Consider the following 16,128-nt stretch of genomic DNA (forward strand, 5'->3'; position numbering starts at 1 on the left):
AAAAACAAAATATCCATTTTGTTTTGACCCCCCCCCTGCATGCATCAGATACTCCCCTACTTGAAAAACTCATCTCCCAATGAGTTGGCTTTTGATTTCTTCTGAGGAGGTGAGGAGCGAAGACGGTGCATCCAATTCTTTAATTTTTTCAGGATATCTTCTTGCTCTTTCTCGAACTGCCTTTGTAGATATGTCTTCCACTTCTCGAATTTTTGATCACATAAGAACATGCGATATTGAAGCTTGTATAGACGGTCTTGAAGTGGATCAGTTGAATCGCCTTCTGTAGGAATCCATCTGTCCAACGAAAGAGGGACATCAGGATTGCCATGATCGTTTTCTTCCATGAATGAAGCCATTTTTTGTTGTTTTCCTCTTTTTTTTTTTGAGTCTGACAAACTCAAAAAAAAAGACAAAAAAAAACAATCTAAACTTAGACTCACAATAAGGCTCACGACAAGACAAAACTTATAACAAAACTTGACTTGACAAACTCACAAGACTCAATTTTGGCAAACTAAAACAAAACCTAGGACTTCTTAACTTGCTCTGATACCAAATTGATGCAATCAAAAATTTGGGAGAGGGTCCCAAATTTTTGATCACAAAAGAAGACTCTTTCTAGGATCTAGAAAAAATCAAGAACTCACAAAACTAGACAAATTAAAAAAACACAAACTTTTTATATCATATAAAAGGACTTACAAACTTTTGACATAACATTAAAGATGCTTACAAGAAACTTAGAAACACAAACACCCTACAAACGATTCTAACAAGACAAACACCTAAAGTTGCATTTCTTGTTTGAGAAGAAGGATACAGGTGGGATGGCACTTGCGGATAGAAGAAAGAGATTAGAAGCCAAGACGAATGTTGGAAAGAGCTCGCAAGATTTCCATAGAAGTTGAAGAAGAAGTGGAACAAAGCTCTCAAGCTTTTTCCAAGAAAAACCTCTCAGGTTTTGTCCCAAAAATTATCATCATAACCTCTCACTAAAACATACAAATCAACCCCTATATATAGGCAATAAAGGGGAGTTAAACAGCCATTATAACTACTAATTAATTCAATTAAAGGGGGCAATTGAAAGGACAAAATATCAGCCTAGATTTCTGTCCAGAAACAGTCCAAATCTGTCCCAAAACAACAAAAACTGCAGTAGAAAAACTGCATAGAAATCAGGGAAAAACTCATGGTATTCCCCACCAAACAGCCACTTAAAACCTCTTCAAATACTCAAATAAATGAGGGAAATGAAAGGCCAACAGCAGCCCCAACATTGCACAGGAAACAAGGCTTCATTTCCATGGGAAAAAGCCTCCCAGCTGTTACTGGAAAACAGCCCAGACAGGGAACAAAAGAGCCTCAATTAATTTCGGTAAAAGGGGGACCACGGGGCCTTAATCCAGGAGGAAACCAAGGGTTCAAAAACAGCAGGAAACCGCAGCATCCCAAGAGACAAAATGGAGAGGAAAGGGCAAGGAAATGAGAAGAAAAAAAGGGGGAAGGAGAAAAGACAAATTCAATAATCAATGAGCTAATTCTTTAGTTCCATAAATGAACTAAAAAATAGCTCATAATGAGCTAACTTTTAGCTCAAAATATTAATGAGCTAGCAAGCTCAAAAGAAGTCAAAACCAAAATATTCATTTCGTTTTAACCCCCCCTTTGCAGGCATCAAAATTATAGACAAATCTACATACTGAGTCGGCATTTCGATTTCTAAGAAATGAATAGTCGATTCAGAATTGAAATCTATGCAGCAGAGAAGTATTTTAGCAGATGTATATTTAACATCTATTTGAGAAGGGTAGGAAATTGAGAAACATGCCTTACGTAAAAGATATAAATAACAGCACAAAAGCACTTCAGCCGAGAACGAACAACAAAGGAAACTAAGCTCTCATTTGACTCCTAAAAGGTGAAAAATGGTAGTTATATAATAAAGTCTCTATAACTCGAGCACTTCAATCACTTTGCTTCGCTGTAATTTTTCTCAACGCAATGCTCATTGGAGAAAATATCGTTCCTCTATGTATTTTGCTCAGCTTTTAGAACTTGTGCCTGAGCATACTTTTTAGAACATTTTGACACTACATGGAATGTAACTATTCTTTAGATTCACTAAAACATGTAGTCTTATCAGCTTATTCATATCTAAAAAATGAAAGTAGGTTGTACTGTTATTCTTTCCAGGTGTGCAAGATAAAAGATGCAACAGATATTCTTGATGAGGAGGCTATTCAGGTTCATCAGGTTGAGGAAGCATTTGTTGAAACGGTGCTGTATGTGTGAATATATCTCTGTTGTTTTAATCGTAGATAAAAGTTTTAGTTAGTTGCATTTAGATTGGCTATTCCATTGTTCTCTTTTCTTGATTCTGTTATGATTTGCAGAGCTAAGGCCAAATCTCCTCCCCAAGATATGCTTCTAAAAGTTGAAAAAGAACCTAAATATAAGGAAGAGGCTGAAGGGACCACCCATTTTGTTTACAAGCTTGGGCTATCTAAGCTGCGGTGCTGTTTATTGCTAAATGGTCTTGTACATGAGCCCAGTGAGGTGTGTTTTTCATTTTTTACAGGTTCTCTTGATAACAGTGCCTCAAGGATGTGACATCGATCTATCTAATTCTTTTGTCATGGTAAATGTAGACAGCTCGGCGCTTAAATTTAAAAAGTAATAGTACAATGCAAGGTAGTTACAAAATAAGTATTGCTAGAGTAGAAACATCATGCACTTCATTATTGAATCTGCTATTTTTATTTAGACTAAATAGATGGATTGTAGCGTTATTGTTACCTTCAGGTATAATTTGGTCATGAAATGAAGAACTTAGATTTGTCTCCATCTTTCTAGGTGTATCTCTTCATGTCCTTGCCTTCTGCTTTGGATCTATAAAATTATGAATCATTTCTTAAAATAAAATCAATATATTTGGATACATTGTCTAGGATGTGGGCTAAAAAAAAATTCACACCATGGCTTGGTTAAGAGAGTTTAAGTAATTTGGATGAAATTTTCAAAATGTAGAGTAGATTATAGATGAGACATTACCTAGAGATTTCACTCTCATTTTGCGATGACTTTAAGATGTTGTTTTATGTTTCCTATAAGTGCAATGCCCCCATGGTTAATTATTTCTCTTGTTGAAAAAAGAAGTTTTTTTGATTAAGGCTAATTGGTAGATTATTGCTATATATTTAGTGTGGCCTTAAACAAGAAGGAAATTTATTGTTGTTAGCTTAAAGTGGATGATGTGGAGAATGATGACACTATTGGGGTGTATGTGCTAGTGAATGGGTAGGAATGAGATTTAAAAAAAAAAATTTAAATAATGGTAATAATAATACTATCAGCCAAAAAAGTCTCTCTCTCTCTCTCTCTCTCTCTATATATATATATATATATATATATATATGACATATGTATGACTTTTGCCGCCCGGACAACTTGAAGTCGCCTCATCACCTTGCACAAACAATATTTTTTATTTTTTCTTTGTGTAGCGACTTAGGCAATATGAGTGTTATTTAAACTGTTTCTACTACTAATAACACGTCAACATAGTCCATTTCACTAATGGATGTTTGAGCGATTCAGATTTTTAGTTGATGAGTTTCAGGTAACATTTGCATGTGGTTATGCCCATTGCTCGCCGTTTTTGTTGTAATCGATTTGCTCAACTTTGGATTACTTATCGATTTAACAAATGCTCTCCAACAAATATGGTGCGCACCTAAAGTAGGCCATATTTGTTGCAAAATAATAGATGCCTAAGAGTTCTTCTGGACATTAAATTGAGAATTTAACTTTATAGATTTTTCTTAGAACATTCTTGGATGCCAACGTAAGGTAGGACATATTGATGTAGACAAAGGGGGGGTCAACTCAAACCCAAAATAAATTGATTTTTGGCTTCTCTTGAGTCTACAAGCTCAATCAAAATTGAGCTGAAATTTTAGCTCATTTATGAGCTGGTCTTTAGTTAACTTATTGAACTAAGGGTTAGCTCATTATTAGCTAACATTTTAGTTCATAGTTATCTTTTAATTAAATGTAATTTTTATGTCTTAATTAAAGTTTGTCTCTTGGAATTCCAAAATGGCCTTTGGAATTCCAAGATGGTTTGTTTTCCCATACCTTGGCTCTTTGGCTTCCATGGTGGGCTGCTGTTTTTCGTGCATGGATCCTTGGACTCCTTGGTGGCTGTTGGTTTTCTGAGCTGGGGGTTCTTCCCGTGGCTTTTGGCGTCTCTGTTCAGGCGGGCCTCTTGGGATCCCATGGCTGCTCCCTCGGTTCCCTGACTGGGTTGTTTTTCCGTGAAGTTTGGGGGGATTTCCGTGGTTGTGATGTTTGGGTTCTTGTGGAAATTTTTTTATGTGTCTACTTGTATTCCCTTCTCATACCTATATATATGAGATGTTTAAGAGTTGTAATGATATGTTATGTGAATGATTTTTGGAAAAGTAAACTGATGAGGTCATCGATAGGAGATTTCGGCGCGTCTATCATAGACGACCACGGAGATCGACGGCCATGATGGAGAGCCTCTATTATTGATATATTCTCCTTGGTAGAAACTGTTCAACCGGAGGAGATTGGAAGGAGTGTCAGATGGTGACCCTATTGAAGAGGCAATTTGGGCTTTGATAGAAAACCATGATTTGCAAGGGACTGTTGAAGTTGATGATAGTCTTGAACAATATGAAGAGATGTTGAGAGGTCGTGGTGTTTATGGCGACTTTTTCACACGTGAAATTGAAATGTGGAGAATATAACCCACTGGAAAGTATAGTTGACCAAGTGAATTACAGGATGCTCGGCACCTTGGAGCTGGCTATTTTGGGCTTTGGTGCTTCTTCTGTTTCATCTTTGTTTTCTTGTGGTGCTGCTCCTTTTATTAGCTAACATAATGATTGGGATAATTTGATCGGCTATGGCCAAGCCCTAGACATCTAAAACATTTGATATGTTTGGTATTATTAGTTGATATACTTGCTTTGCTGTTGCTGACAGCTTGGGTGGATTAGTAGATGGAATATTTTGGGGTGGAAAATGCTTTGCTCTTTCATGGGCTTCGTACTTGGTAGATTGTTGTTGTTTCTCAACCCTAAGGCTAATTTGGTAACATTATAAAATGTCTAATATTATTGCAGTTAGACAACATGCGGATGAATTGTGCAATATTATGCTCTGCGGGCTTCATTATATTGCATTTCAACTTCAGTTGTTCAACTTCACATTATATTCTTCCACAGATAATCCCTTGTGTTAAAATTATGAGCTTGATATATGTTAGACCGGTCCAGCCGGTCCACGCGGGACCGGCCCAAACACGAACAAAGCCCGTCTGCTGGGATGCCGCGCAAGCTGTACGCCTTGCGGGAGCCGAATAGGAAGTATTTTTTTGGGGAATTAAGAGGGGAATTTGAATGTAGGGACTGTTTAGGGATTTCCTTTTGATTTGTATGCATTAAATACTTTGTTTTCCTAGAGTTAGGGCATCTTGGATTTGGCTGAAATTTGATATCTCTTAGATTTAGGTTTTCTTTGGGCTCTAGCGGCATCTAGAGATTTGGGAGAGATCGATCCTCCTCTCGAATAGAGGATCAAGTGTATCTTGCTATTTTCCGTTTCACTCTCATCAAGTAATACAAATTATCTACTGTTTTTGTGATTTTGTGCGGATTTTTGTGAAGATTCTCGCTGTTTTAGAAGATTGATAGGAAATACTTGTGATCTACAAGTGTTCCCTATCAAATTGGCATCAGAGCAAGTCTTGGGTCCGTTCGTGGGTTGATTTTGGCGAAGTTTGGTGCCCAATTTTTGGTCGAGAAGGGACTAAGTGCTGTTTTTATAATCCAAATCCGGAATTTTCAAATTTACAAAAGTTTGGATCGAGATAGCGGCCAAGAAAGTTGATGTGCTAGAAGAAAGGCTTGAAGGGGAGATGAACCAAATCAAGACAACGGTGGTGGAAAGGATTTCCTTCATGGAAGGACAAGTAGCCGATCTTCGGGACATGATAAAGAAAATGTTGGAAATCCACAACCAAACGGCGGCTTCCGTGGAAAAGGAGGAAAGAAAAAACACGAATTTTGAAATTTGTAGGGAGGAAGATGAGGTGGAAATCGTGGAGGGAGAAAGAAGGAAACCCTATCTGGAGCCTTTCCTGAGGGAGGATAGAGGAGGTAGGTATGGGGAAAAGCATGGGTATGGAGGGACGGAGCAAAGGGGTGCTGATTGGGAACGTCGGGAGGGACATTATTGTCGCTGAGGTGCTGATTTTGAAATAAGAAGGGGGGAATTCGAAGGGGGTTTGGGCTATGGCAGGGCAAGGAAAAACTGGGAGACGTGGGGTGGGCCGAGCACTTGGGAGAGGGACAACTATGGAGGAATAAGGGGGAATGGTGGAGATCAGAAGGTGAGGAAGTTGAAGATGCCTATCTTCGAAAGGGAGGATGCGTATTGGTGGATCTATAAGGTGGAGATGTACTTTGCCATTAATGGGCTAATGGAGGAGGAGAAGCTTACATCAGCAGGCCTATGTTTGGAGGGGAAGGCAATGCCATAGTACCAGTGGAGAGATCAGAGGAGACCTATCAAGGATTGGAGGGAATTCAAGGACTACATAATAGAACGTTTTCAAACTGACCGTAGAGGAGATTTTTATGAGCAGTTATTTTTTCTTGCACTGGAGGGATCGATAGCAGACTACCGGGACCAGTTTGAGCACCTAGCCAGTAGGGTGGAGCGATTATTAGATACGGTATTAGAGAGGAACTTCATGAAGGGGTTGAAGGCAAAGATCTGAGCGGCAATGAAAGTTCTGATGCCGAGTGACTTTGGGGAAGCCATGAAGTTGGCACAGCTGGTGGAAAATCAGAAGAATCTGGAGAAGGGAGCTAAGACCAGGATCTCAGGAGGCTCTTACAAGATTATAACCACTCTTCTAGCACCCAAGGGCCTGCATCAGGCAACATTAATGAGGCCACTAGGGAGAAGCTAGTAGGAGTGGGGAAAATTTCAAGAGGCTGATAGAGAAGGAGATGCAGGAGAAGATGGCAAAGGGGTTGTGTTTCAGGTGCGAGGAGAAGTATACGTCAGGGCATCGGTGAAAGGACCGAACTCTTCAGGTTCTCATCGTCTGCGATGACGAGGAAATTGAGGAGGGAGGTGAGGAGGAGACAGAGGAGGAGATTGAGGAGTAGCTACACTTGGATCTGACTGAGGTTTTCCTGAACTCAGTGGTAGGATTCACCACGAATCATACTATGAAGGTGAAGGGGGAGATAGAGGGCAGGGAGGTGGTGGTGCTAATTGATAGTGGGGCTACCCATAATTTCATTTCGCTCAGGTTGTCAACTAACTGAGAGTGAAATTGGTGGAAACTGGTTGTTATGGGGTGATAATATCACGGGTACATGGACGGTGGAGAAAGGCCAGGGGATTTGTAAAGGAGTGGTGTTGACCATTCAGGGGATTCAAGTAAGAGAGGACTTTCTCCCACTAGAGTTAGGAAGTACTGATGTCATCCTGGGGATGAAGTGGTTGCAAATCTTGGGAGAAACCAAGAACAATTGGGGAGCACTCACTATGGAATTAATGGTGGATGGGAGAAATGTGGTTATAAGGGGAGATGCAGGGTTATGCAAAGCCATGACATCACTTAAGACCATGGTTAGGAACATACAAGAGGTGGGGGAAGATTATCTGGTGGGACTACACAGGTTGGATGTGATCAGGATGGAGGGAGGGGATGTTTCTCTTTCACGGCAACCCCCACTTCAACAATTTGGTAAGGATTTTCTCCCACCTCAAGGATGGCCACCTCCACCGAAACACGAGCATATCTCCACCTTGAGGATAATGTGGATGTTCGGGAGGGGAGTATTGTTAGAACGGTCCAGTGGACATGTCCTGCCGGTCCACGTGGGATTGGCCCAGACACGAACAAGGCGGAGTTTTTCCGCCTTCTGGGTTTCCGTGCGAGCCGCACGCCTTGCGGGAGCCGATTAGGAAGTTTTTTTTTTTTTTTAATTAAGAGGGGAATTTGAATGTAGGGACTTTTTAGGGATTTCCTTTTGATTTGTATGCATTAAATACTTTGTTGTCCTAGGGTTAGGGCACTTGAATTTGGCTGAAATTTGAGATCTCTTAGATTTAGGTTTTCTTTGGGCTCTAGCGGCGTCTAGAGATTTGGCAGAGATCGATCCTCTCGAATAGAGGATCAAGTGTATCTTGCTATTTTCCGTTTCACTCTCATTAAGTAATACAAATTATCCATTGTTTTTGTGATTTTGTACGGATTTTTGTGAAGTTTCTCGTTGTTTTAGAAGATTGATAGGAAATACTTGTGATGTACAAGTGTTTCCTATCAATATAATAATCATCTTGCTGAAAATGCGTTGTCAACCACCTTTTTGCAACTTCATTTTATTCCACATAAATTTTATTTTTTCCCTCCCTAGCTTGGGGTTCTATTTAGGATTCTCCACCAAGTGGAAGCATTTGTTTCGAAGTTAATGGCTACTAGTTTAATGTGCCTTTCAATTAGCACTTTCTTATAATCAATGACACGATCGACCATTGCAACCATTCAATAGAATCATTAGGATTCTACCCGCCTTCAAATCTAGAATATCTACTTTGACCTTGTAATCTTGATATTGTCTTCTTGGAAACTTTGGTAAGTTTCGCCCTCTTTTGAAGATTTTTGGATTGCCTGATCAAGAAGTGATGTTGAACAATCGTGGGAACATAAGATGCGTAACGACGTTTGCATGTTTAGTTTTAAAGAATAATAATAAGCAAGATCTCATGTTGATTTGAACGATAAAATAAAATATTAAAGTGATAAATAGCGTTGGTTAACTTAAGTGCATAAAAGTTGAGAGCATAAAAATCAATCAATTTAATCAGCTTTTACATACGTGAATGGTCTCAATAATAAATCCCTTTGTTAACATTAAGACTAGCTACTACAAGGAAACCTTCACTCTCAACTCTTCCTATTACTAGGTTTTAGCGGAGAGACCACAACATCCTTGTGAATCAAAATATAACCACGTTGGAGAAGTAAACTAAGAAGATAAAAGAGTTGGGGGTAGAGTTTACCCAAAGTAGAGATATGCACACTCTGACAAGATCGTTTGAATGCTGGGGAAGATGTGGGCAGCAACCAAGAGCCTTCCCGCAACATGGAACAGCCTGGAAGTGGTGCAGAAATACAAAACAGCAGCAGTTTTGATCTTGGACAGCAGTTTTCCTGAGGCTGAAGTTCAGGACAGTAGCAATTTTGAGTCAAGGGAGTCTTGGACAGCAGTTGGGGACCCTTCTAAGCAGCTGGGAAGCAAGTTGTTTGGCTGAGAAAATCTGGACAGCATACGTTGGGCAACAATGGGAAAATTCTGGCAGTTGCATAGTGAAATTTCCTTTGCTGGAATTCCAGGGCAGCAAGGTAACATCCAGGAATTAATGCAGGAATTAATCCAGCAGTTTTGATACAAAATTTCGGACAAAGAAGGAAAGCGTAATAGGGAACCTTGGAATCCACCAAGATTGACGGGTACTGCTTTTGCCCCACCTGGGCCTCTCCTCTCATGAAATCACTAAAAGATCATCCAAAGAGAGAAAACTTAGAACTCACAAAGAGATCCATAAGCACAAGCTGAAAATTTCATGTTAATCATCATTAGCCCTTCTCCAAGAAGAGGAGGGACTTAAATAGACAAATACAAGAAAGGAAAAATAAAGACAGCAATGCCCTCGAGGCTTACAAAGAACTAATCCCTTAAGCAAGGGCATAAATGGAAAAAGACAGAAAATAAATAAATACATCTCATATAAATGAAATAAAAAGGCATCATCATAGCCGTCGATCATCGGCCACATCCTTGATGGAACATTAAAGGTCTGATGCCTGCATCATTCTCCCCGGCTGGGAGAAAACTCGACTCCGTCGAGTGGGTGTCTCCAAGGCTCGTGTAGAGCCGCAAATGAATCTGGATCCAACTCTGTAACTCCTCTAGATCCATACACATATCTTCTATCTTTGGTTTACCTTGCCACCTTATCAAATAGCTTCTTCGTCCACCCTCTTTTGTAGAAATAATGTCATCACTTAAAATCATGTTAATCACTTCCGCTATAGGTATTTTAGGAATATTTGGGAGTGGAGGTAGGCTTGGGTTCTCACAGGGTGGGGTCACACATGGCTTAATTTGAAGTGGATTTGGAGCTTAAACTCTGGGCCCTCATAGGCTACTAAATCTTTATGTTAAAAGAGGATTGAACGTTGAATTCTGCAGGCAGTTCCAATCATGTTAGTAGTGTCATGGATTGTAGTGACTATTTTAAATGACCCCGCACTTCTAACATGTAACTTTTCGGACGAATCCACACCATCACTGAGTTACCAACCTTAATAGTTTTAAAATGTCGTTTTAGAATCAGCATGAAGTTTATACTTATTATTACTCCCTTCAGGTTGGGTGTGCAATTTCTTTATGTAAGCCATGCAGATGTAATGCAGATGTGGATGCAAGAGACTTGGTGCAATGAAGATGGGCATGCATTGTGGGATCACACAAAGTTGTAAATAGATGAAACTTTGGAAGAAAATAGACTACAAAAACACACACAAACATACTGACTCACAAGCACACATAGATAAGAATAAAGACAGATCAGTCACAAAATGAGAGGACAAAAGTTTCCATGTCTAAGGGAATAGGAGTAGGAGGAGCAATAAAGACATCTTTAGCTACCAGGGCATTTTTATAGGTAGTTTTAGTTAGGGTCGTAGGTAGTCTCCTAGTAGCAACAGTGGTGGTGAGGTAAGTCAAATCAGGAAATACACCTTCTGCTAAATATAAATCTAAATGAACAACTCAAAAAATAGACTCCAATAAAACAAGAGGAGACTTATTGTTCAAATCAGGCTCAGAAACTTTCAAGCTCCTATGACTATCTTTACTAGAATCAGGTTTGGTTATAACCCAAAGATCAATGGATTTGGGGTGAACTAAGTCGGGGTCTAATTCAGGTAGCATATTCAACTTACTCAATTCCAATTCGAGACTATCCACGTCGCTATTAGAGTCCGAAATTAAATCAAAATTATTCAGAGTCATCTTAGTAGGAAATATAATTAAATCAGATTTTTCCGACTTTAATTTCAATGTGTTCAAGGTCAGATCAGCTTCTTCGAGATCAAATTTATATCGTCTAGGCAGACCTTATCCAAAGAGATATCCTTGATGAGATGAGGATCTGGATGGCTTAAGGTATCTAGGTTTAAAGGTCCTAGATCTCCTAAATCAGAGTTTAAGTCAGGAAGGGAGTCTAATTCAATCACTTCAGTTTTATCCTCAAAGAATTCTTCATTATTAGCGATATCATTAGCATCCACGAAATGGATGCACTCAGTCTCAGGTTCAGGGGACCTTTTCTTTTTAATATATTTCTTTATTAAACTTACATTTGCAGGGTCAAGAACTGGGGAGGCTAAGGTTTGACTGAGCTGGCTAGAAGTCGGTCCAAGTGGGGAGTCATATGGGCTCGATCCAACAGAAGACCCACTAAAGGGTCGGTCATCAAGACTAAAGAGAAAACCTACGGGGTGGGGCAGCAACCCTGATATTACTAAAAGATGGGCGGTCTCGACCACAGTAATGTCCACAGTTTGTTCCAACAAAAGAGGTAGGGTGGGGCTCTAGATAGCAGTCACTGGTCGAGGGTTGGTATTTTTAATTAAGATCTCGCCTCATGTCTTTCCAAGTAGGATATTCACCGCGAGACTCTTTATGATCTTCCAATCTTACCCAAAATTGAAGAGCCTGACCTTGGAGGTGAGACTTAGCGATGCTAACCTGGTAGGACTCGGGGATATGACGTGATTCAAAATAGTTCTCTAATTGTCTAACCCATTCCCTAAAGTAGTAAGGGTTCGAGGAACCATCAAAGGTGGGTAGACGGTAAAGTGACTCAAAGTGAGGTTGTTGCTGTGGCTTAGGCTTAGATCTAGGTTGACAACTAGAGTGAGGTGTCTCCCGACTAACATGACTGACCGAATGGGGCACCTTCCTAGAGTGGGGAGAGTCAACATGTTTCTCCGTCATAATTCTAGTCATAGAGCCCACTAGGTTAACGATGTCATCTAACTTCTTTTGAAGTCCTATCGGATCCATTGGGAAGCGCTTGGAAACACTTAGGGATGAATCTAGATAGGGGACAACACCTAAAGCGAAGCTAGACTCTCCAAATTGTCACTAGAAGGTGCACTAAAGATGTGGACAGCAAACCCCATTAGTGGATAAAATAGTCTAGGTGACTATGAAGGGTACCGGGTCGAAGGCCCACCTAAGCGCTAAGGTTCTTAGCCTAATAGTCCACTAAACGAGTGCAGGAGTGCTGTGGACAGCCACCTACAGCACTAGATTAATTGGTCCAAGTGATGAGGGAAATGTCTAGAGTGAGGTTAGCACCTAAATACTAAGTTAGGTTCACTTAAATGCCACTAGGTAGTGCAGAAAATGAGTGGACAGCAACTTAATACAAGTTTTAGGGTCACCTAAAGGCCACTAAACAGTGCAGCAAATTTCTGGACAGCAAGGTTCAGCCGTTGTTTAAGTTGTCTAGGTGTTTGGAAGGGTCCGAGGGAGTGGACAGCACCTAAACAAAAACTTTTAAGTTCACAAAATGGCAGCTAAATGTGGCTGGAACAGTAAGGACAGCAGCACTTAGAAGAGTTACGGTTTTGATGGCAGCACTAAGACACTGTATATATTGACTTAACTCCACTAAATGCGTGCAGGAAATGCATGGGCAGCAACGAAAATAATGAAATAAAATTAGCTAGGCGATGATATGCATGCAAATTTTTAGGACTAATGCTTGGCTAGACCCTAGGATGTTTTTCTAGCGCATGTCATGCATGCCTACCATGCTCTGATACCAAAAATGATGTAGAACAATCGTGGGAAGATAGGATGCGTAACGACGTTTGCACGTTTAGCTTTAGAGAATAATAATAAGCAAGATCTCATGTTGATTTGAACGATAAAATAAAATATTAAAGTGATAAATAGCATTGGTTAACTTACGTGCATAGAAGTTGAGAGCATAAAAATCAATCAATTTAATCTGCTTTTGCATACGTGAATGGTCTCAATAATAAATCCCTTTGTTAACATTAAGACTAGCTACTACAAGGAAACCTTCACTCAATTCTTCCTATTACTAGGCTTTAGCGGAGGGACCAACAACATCCTTGTGAATCAAAATATAACCACGTTGGAGAAGTAAACTAAGAGGCTAAAAGAGTCGGAGGTCGAGTTTACCCAGTGCCATAAGATCGCTGGAACACAGAAAATAAATAAATACATCACATATAAATGAAATAAAAAGGCGTCATCATAGCCGTCGATCATCGGCCACGTCCCTGAGGGAACATTAAAGGTGATGTCTGCATCATTCTCCCCGGCTGGGAGAAAACTCGACTCCGTCGAGTGGGTGTCTCAAAGGCTCATGTAGAGCCGCAAATGAATCTGGATCCAACTCTGTAACTCCTCACGATCAATACACGTATCTTCTATCTTTGGTTTACCTCGCCACCTTATCAAATAGCTTCTTCGTCCACCCTCTTTTGTGGAAATAATGTCATCACTTAGAATCATGTTAATCACTTCCGCTATAGGTATTTTAGGAATATTTGGGAGTGGAGGTAGGCTTGGGTTCTCACAGGGTGGGGTCACACAAGGCTTAATTTGAAGTGGATTTGGAGCTTAAACTCTAGGCCCTCATAGGCTACTAAATCTTTATGTTAAAAGCGGAATGAACGTTGAATTCTGCAGGCAGATCCAATCATGTTAGCAGTGTCATGGATTGTAGTGACTATTTTAAATGACCCCGCACTTCTAACATGTAACTTTTCGGACGAATCTGCACCATCACTGAGTTACCAACCTTAATAGTTTTAAAATGTCGTTTTTGAATCAGCATGAAGTTTATACTTATTATTACTCCCTTCAGGTTGGGCGTGCAATTTCCTTATGTAAGCCATGCAGATGTAATGCAGATGTGGATGCAAGAGACTTGGTGCAATGAAGATGAGCATGCATTGTGGGATCACACAAAGTTGTAAATGGATGAAACTTTGGAAGAAAGCAGACTACAAAAACACACAAACATACTGACTCACAAGCACACATAGATAAGAATAAAGACAGATCACTCACAAAATTAGAGGACAAAAGTTTCCATGTCTAAGGGAACAGGAGTAGGAGGAGCAATAAAAATATCTTTAGCTATCAGGGCATTTTTATAGGTAGTTTCAGTTAGGGTCGTAGGTAGTCTCCTAGTGGCTACAGTGGTGGTGAGGTAAGTCAAATCAGGAAATACACCTTCTGCTAAATATAAATCTAAATGAACAACTCAAAAAATAGACTCCAATAAAACAAGAGGAGACTTATTGTTCAAATCAGGCTCAGAAACTTTCAGGCTCCTATGACTATCTTTACTAGAATCAGGTTTGGTTATAACCTTAAGATCAATGGATTTGGGGTGAACTAATTCGGGGTCTAATTCAGGTAGCAAATTCAACTTACTCAATTCCAATTCGAGACTATCCACGTCGCTATTAGAGTCCGAAATTAAATCAAAATTATTCAGAGTCATCTTAGTAGGAGATACAATTAAATCAGATTTTTCTGACTTTAATTTCAATGTGTTCAAGGTTAGATCAGCTTCTTCCGAGATCAAATTAATATCGTCTAGGCAGACCTTATCCAAAGAGATATCCTTGATGAGATGAGGATCTGGATGGGTTAAGGTATCTAGGTTTAAAGGTCCTAGATCTCCTAAATCAGGGTTTAAGTCAAGCAGGGAGTCTAATTCAATCACTTCAATTTTATCCTCAAAGAATTCTTCATTATTAGTGATATCATTAGCATCAACGAAATGGATGCACTCAGTCTCAGGTTTAGGGGACCTTTTCTTTTTAAGATATTTCTTTATTAAACTTACACTCGCAGGGTCAAGGATTGGGGAGGCTAAGGTTTGACTGAGCTGGCTAGAAGTTGGTCCAAGTGGAGAGTTATATGGGCTCGATCCAACAGAAGACCCACTAAAGGATCGGTCATCAAGACTAAGAGAAAACCTACGGGGTGGGGCAGCAACCTTTATATTACTAAAAGATGGGTGGTCTCGACCATAGTAATGTCCACGGTTTGTTCCAACAAAAGAGGTAGGGTGGGGCTCTAGATAGCAGTCACTGGTAGAGGGTCGGTATTTTAAATTAAGATCTCGCCTCATGTCTTTCCAAGTAGGATACTCACCGCGAGACTCTTTATGATATTCCAATCTTACCCAAAATTGAAGAGCCTGACCTTGGAGGTGAGACTTAGCGATGCTAACCTGGTGGGACTCGGGGATATGACGTGATTCAAAATAGTCCTCTAATTGTCTAACTCATTCCCTAAAGTAGTAAGGGTTCGAGGAACCATCAAAGGTGTGTAGACGGTAAAGTGACTCAAAGTGAGGTTGTTGCTGTGGCTTAGGCTTAGATCTAGGTTGATAACTAGAGTGAGGCGTCTCCCGACTAACATGGCTGACCGAATGGGGCACCTTCCTAGAGTGGGGATAGTCAACATGTTTCTCCGTCATAATTCTAGTCATAGAGCCCACTAGGTTAACGATGTCATCTAACTTCTTTTGAAGTCCTATCGGATCCATTGGGAAGCGCTTGGAAACACTTAAGGATGAATCTAGATAGGGGAGAACACCTAAAGCGAAGCTAGACTCTCCAAATTGTCACTAGAATGTGCACTAAAGATGTGGACAGCAAACCCCATTAGTGGATAAAATAGTCTAGGTGACTACGAAGGGTACCGGGTCGAAGGCAGCACCTAAGCGCTAAGGTTCCTAGCCTAATAGTCCACTAAACGAGTGCAGGAGTGCTGTGGACAGCAACCTACAGTGCTAGATTAATTGGTCCAAGTGATGAGGGAAATGTCTAGAGTGAAGTTAGCACCTAAACACTAAGTTAGGTTCACTTAAATGCCACTAAGTAGTGCAGAAAATGAGTGGACAACAACTTAATACAATTTTTAGGATCACCTAAAG

The 16,128-nt window shown here is 40.1% G+C and overlaps 1 protein-coding gene across 1 annotated transcript in view; it reads left to right on the forward strand.

Moving 5' to 3' along the window:
• LOC110096211 (UDP-glucose:glycoprotein glucosyltransferase) overlaps positions 1–16,128 on the forward strand; it is a gene marked incomplete in the record, with an annotated part of 101,782 nt that overhangs the window by 43,873 nt on the left and 41,781 nt on the right. The window contains 2 exon segments of the mRNA XM_028692688.1: positions 2,200–2,288; positions 2,400–2,562. Of these exon segments, the coding sequence (XP_028548521.1) occupies positions 2,200–2,288; positions 2,400–2,562 (252 nt within the window).

Source organism: Dendrobium catenatum, unplaced genomic scaffold (genome assembly GCF_001605985.2).
Source record: "Dendrobium catenatum unplaced genomic scaffold, ASM160598v2 fragScaff_scaffold_156, whole genome shotgun sequence".
NCBI classification, from domain to species: Eukaryota; Viridiplantae; Streptophyta; class Magnoliopsida; order Asparagales; family Orchidaceae; genus Dendrobium; species Dendrobium catenatum.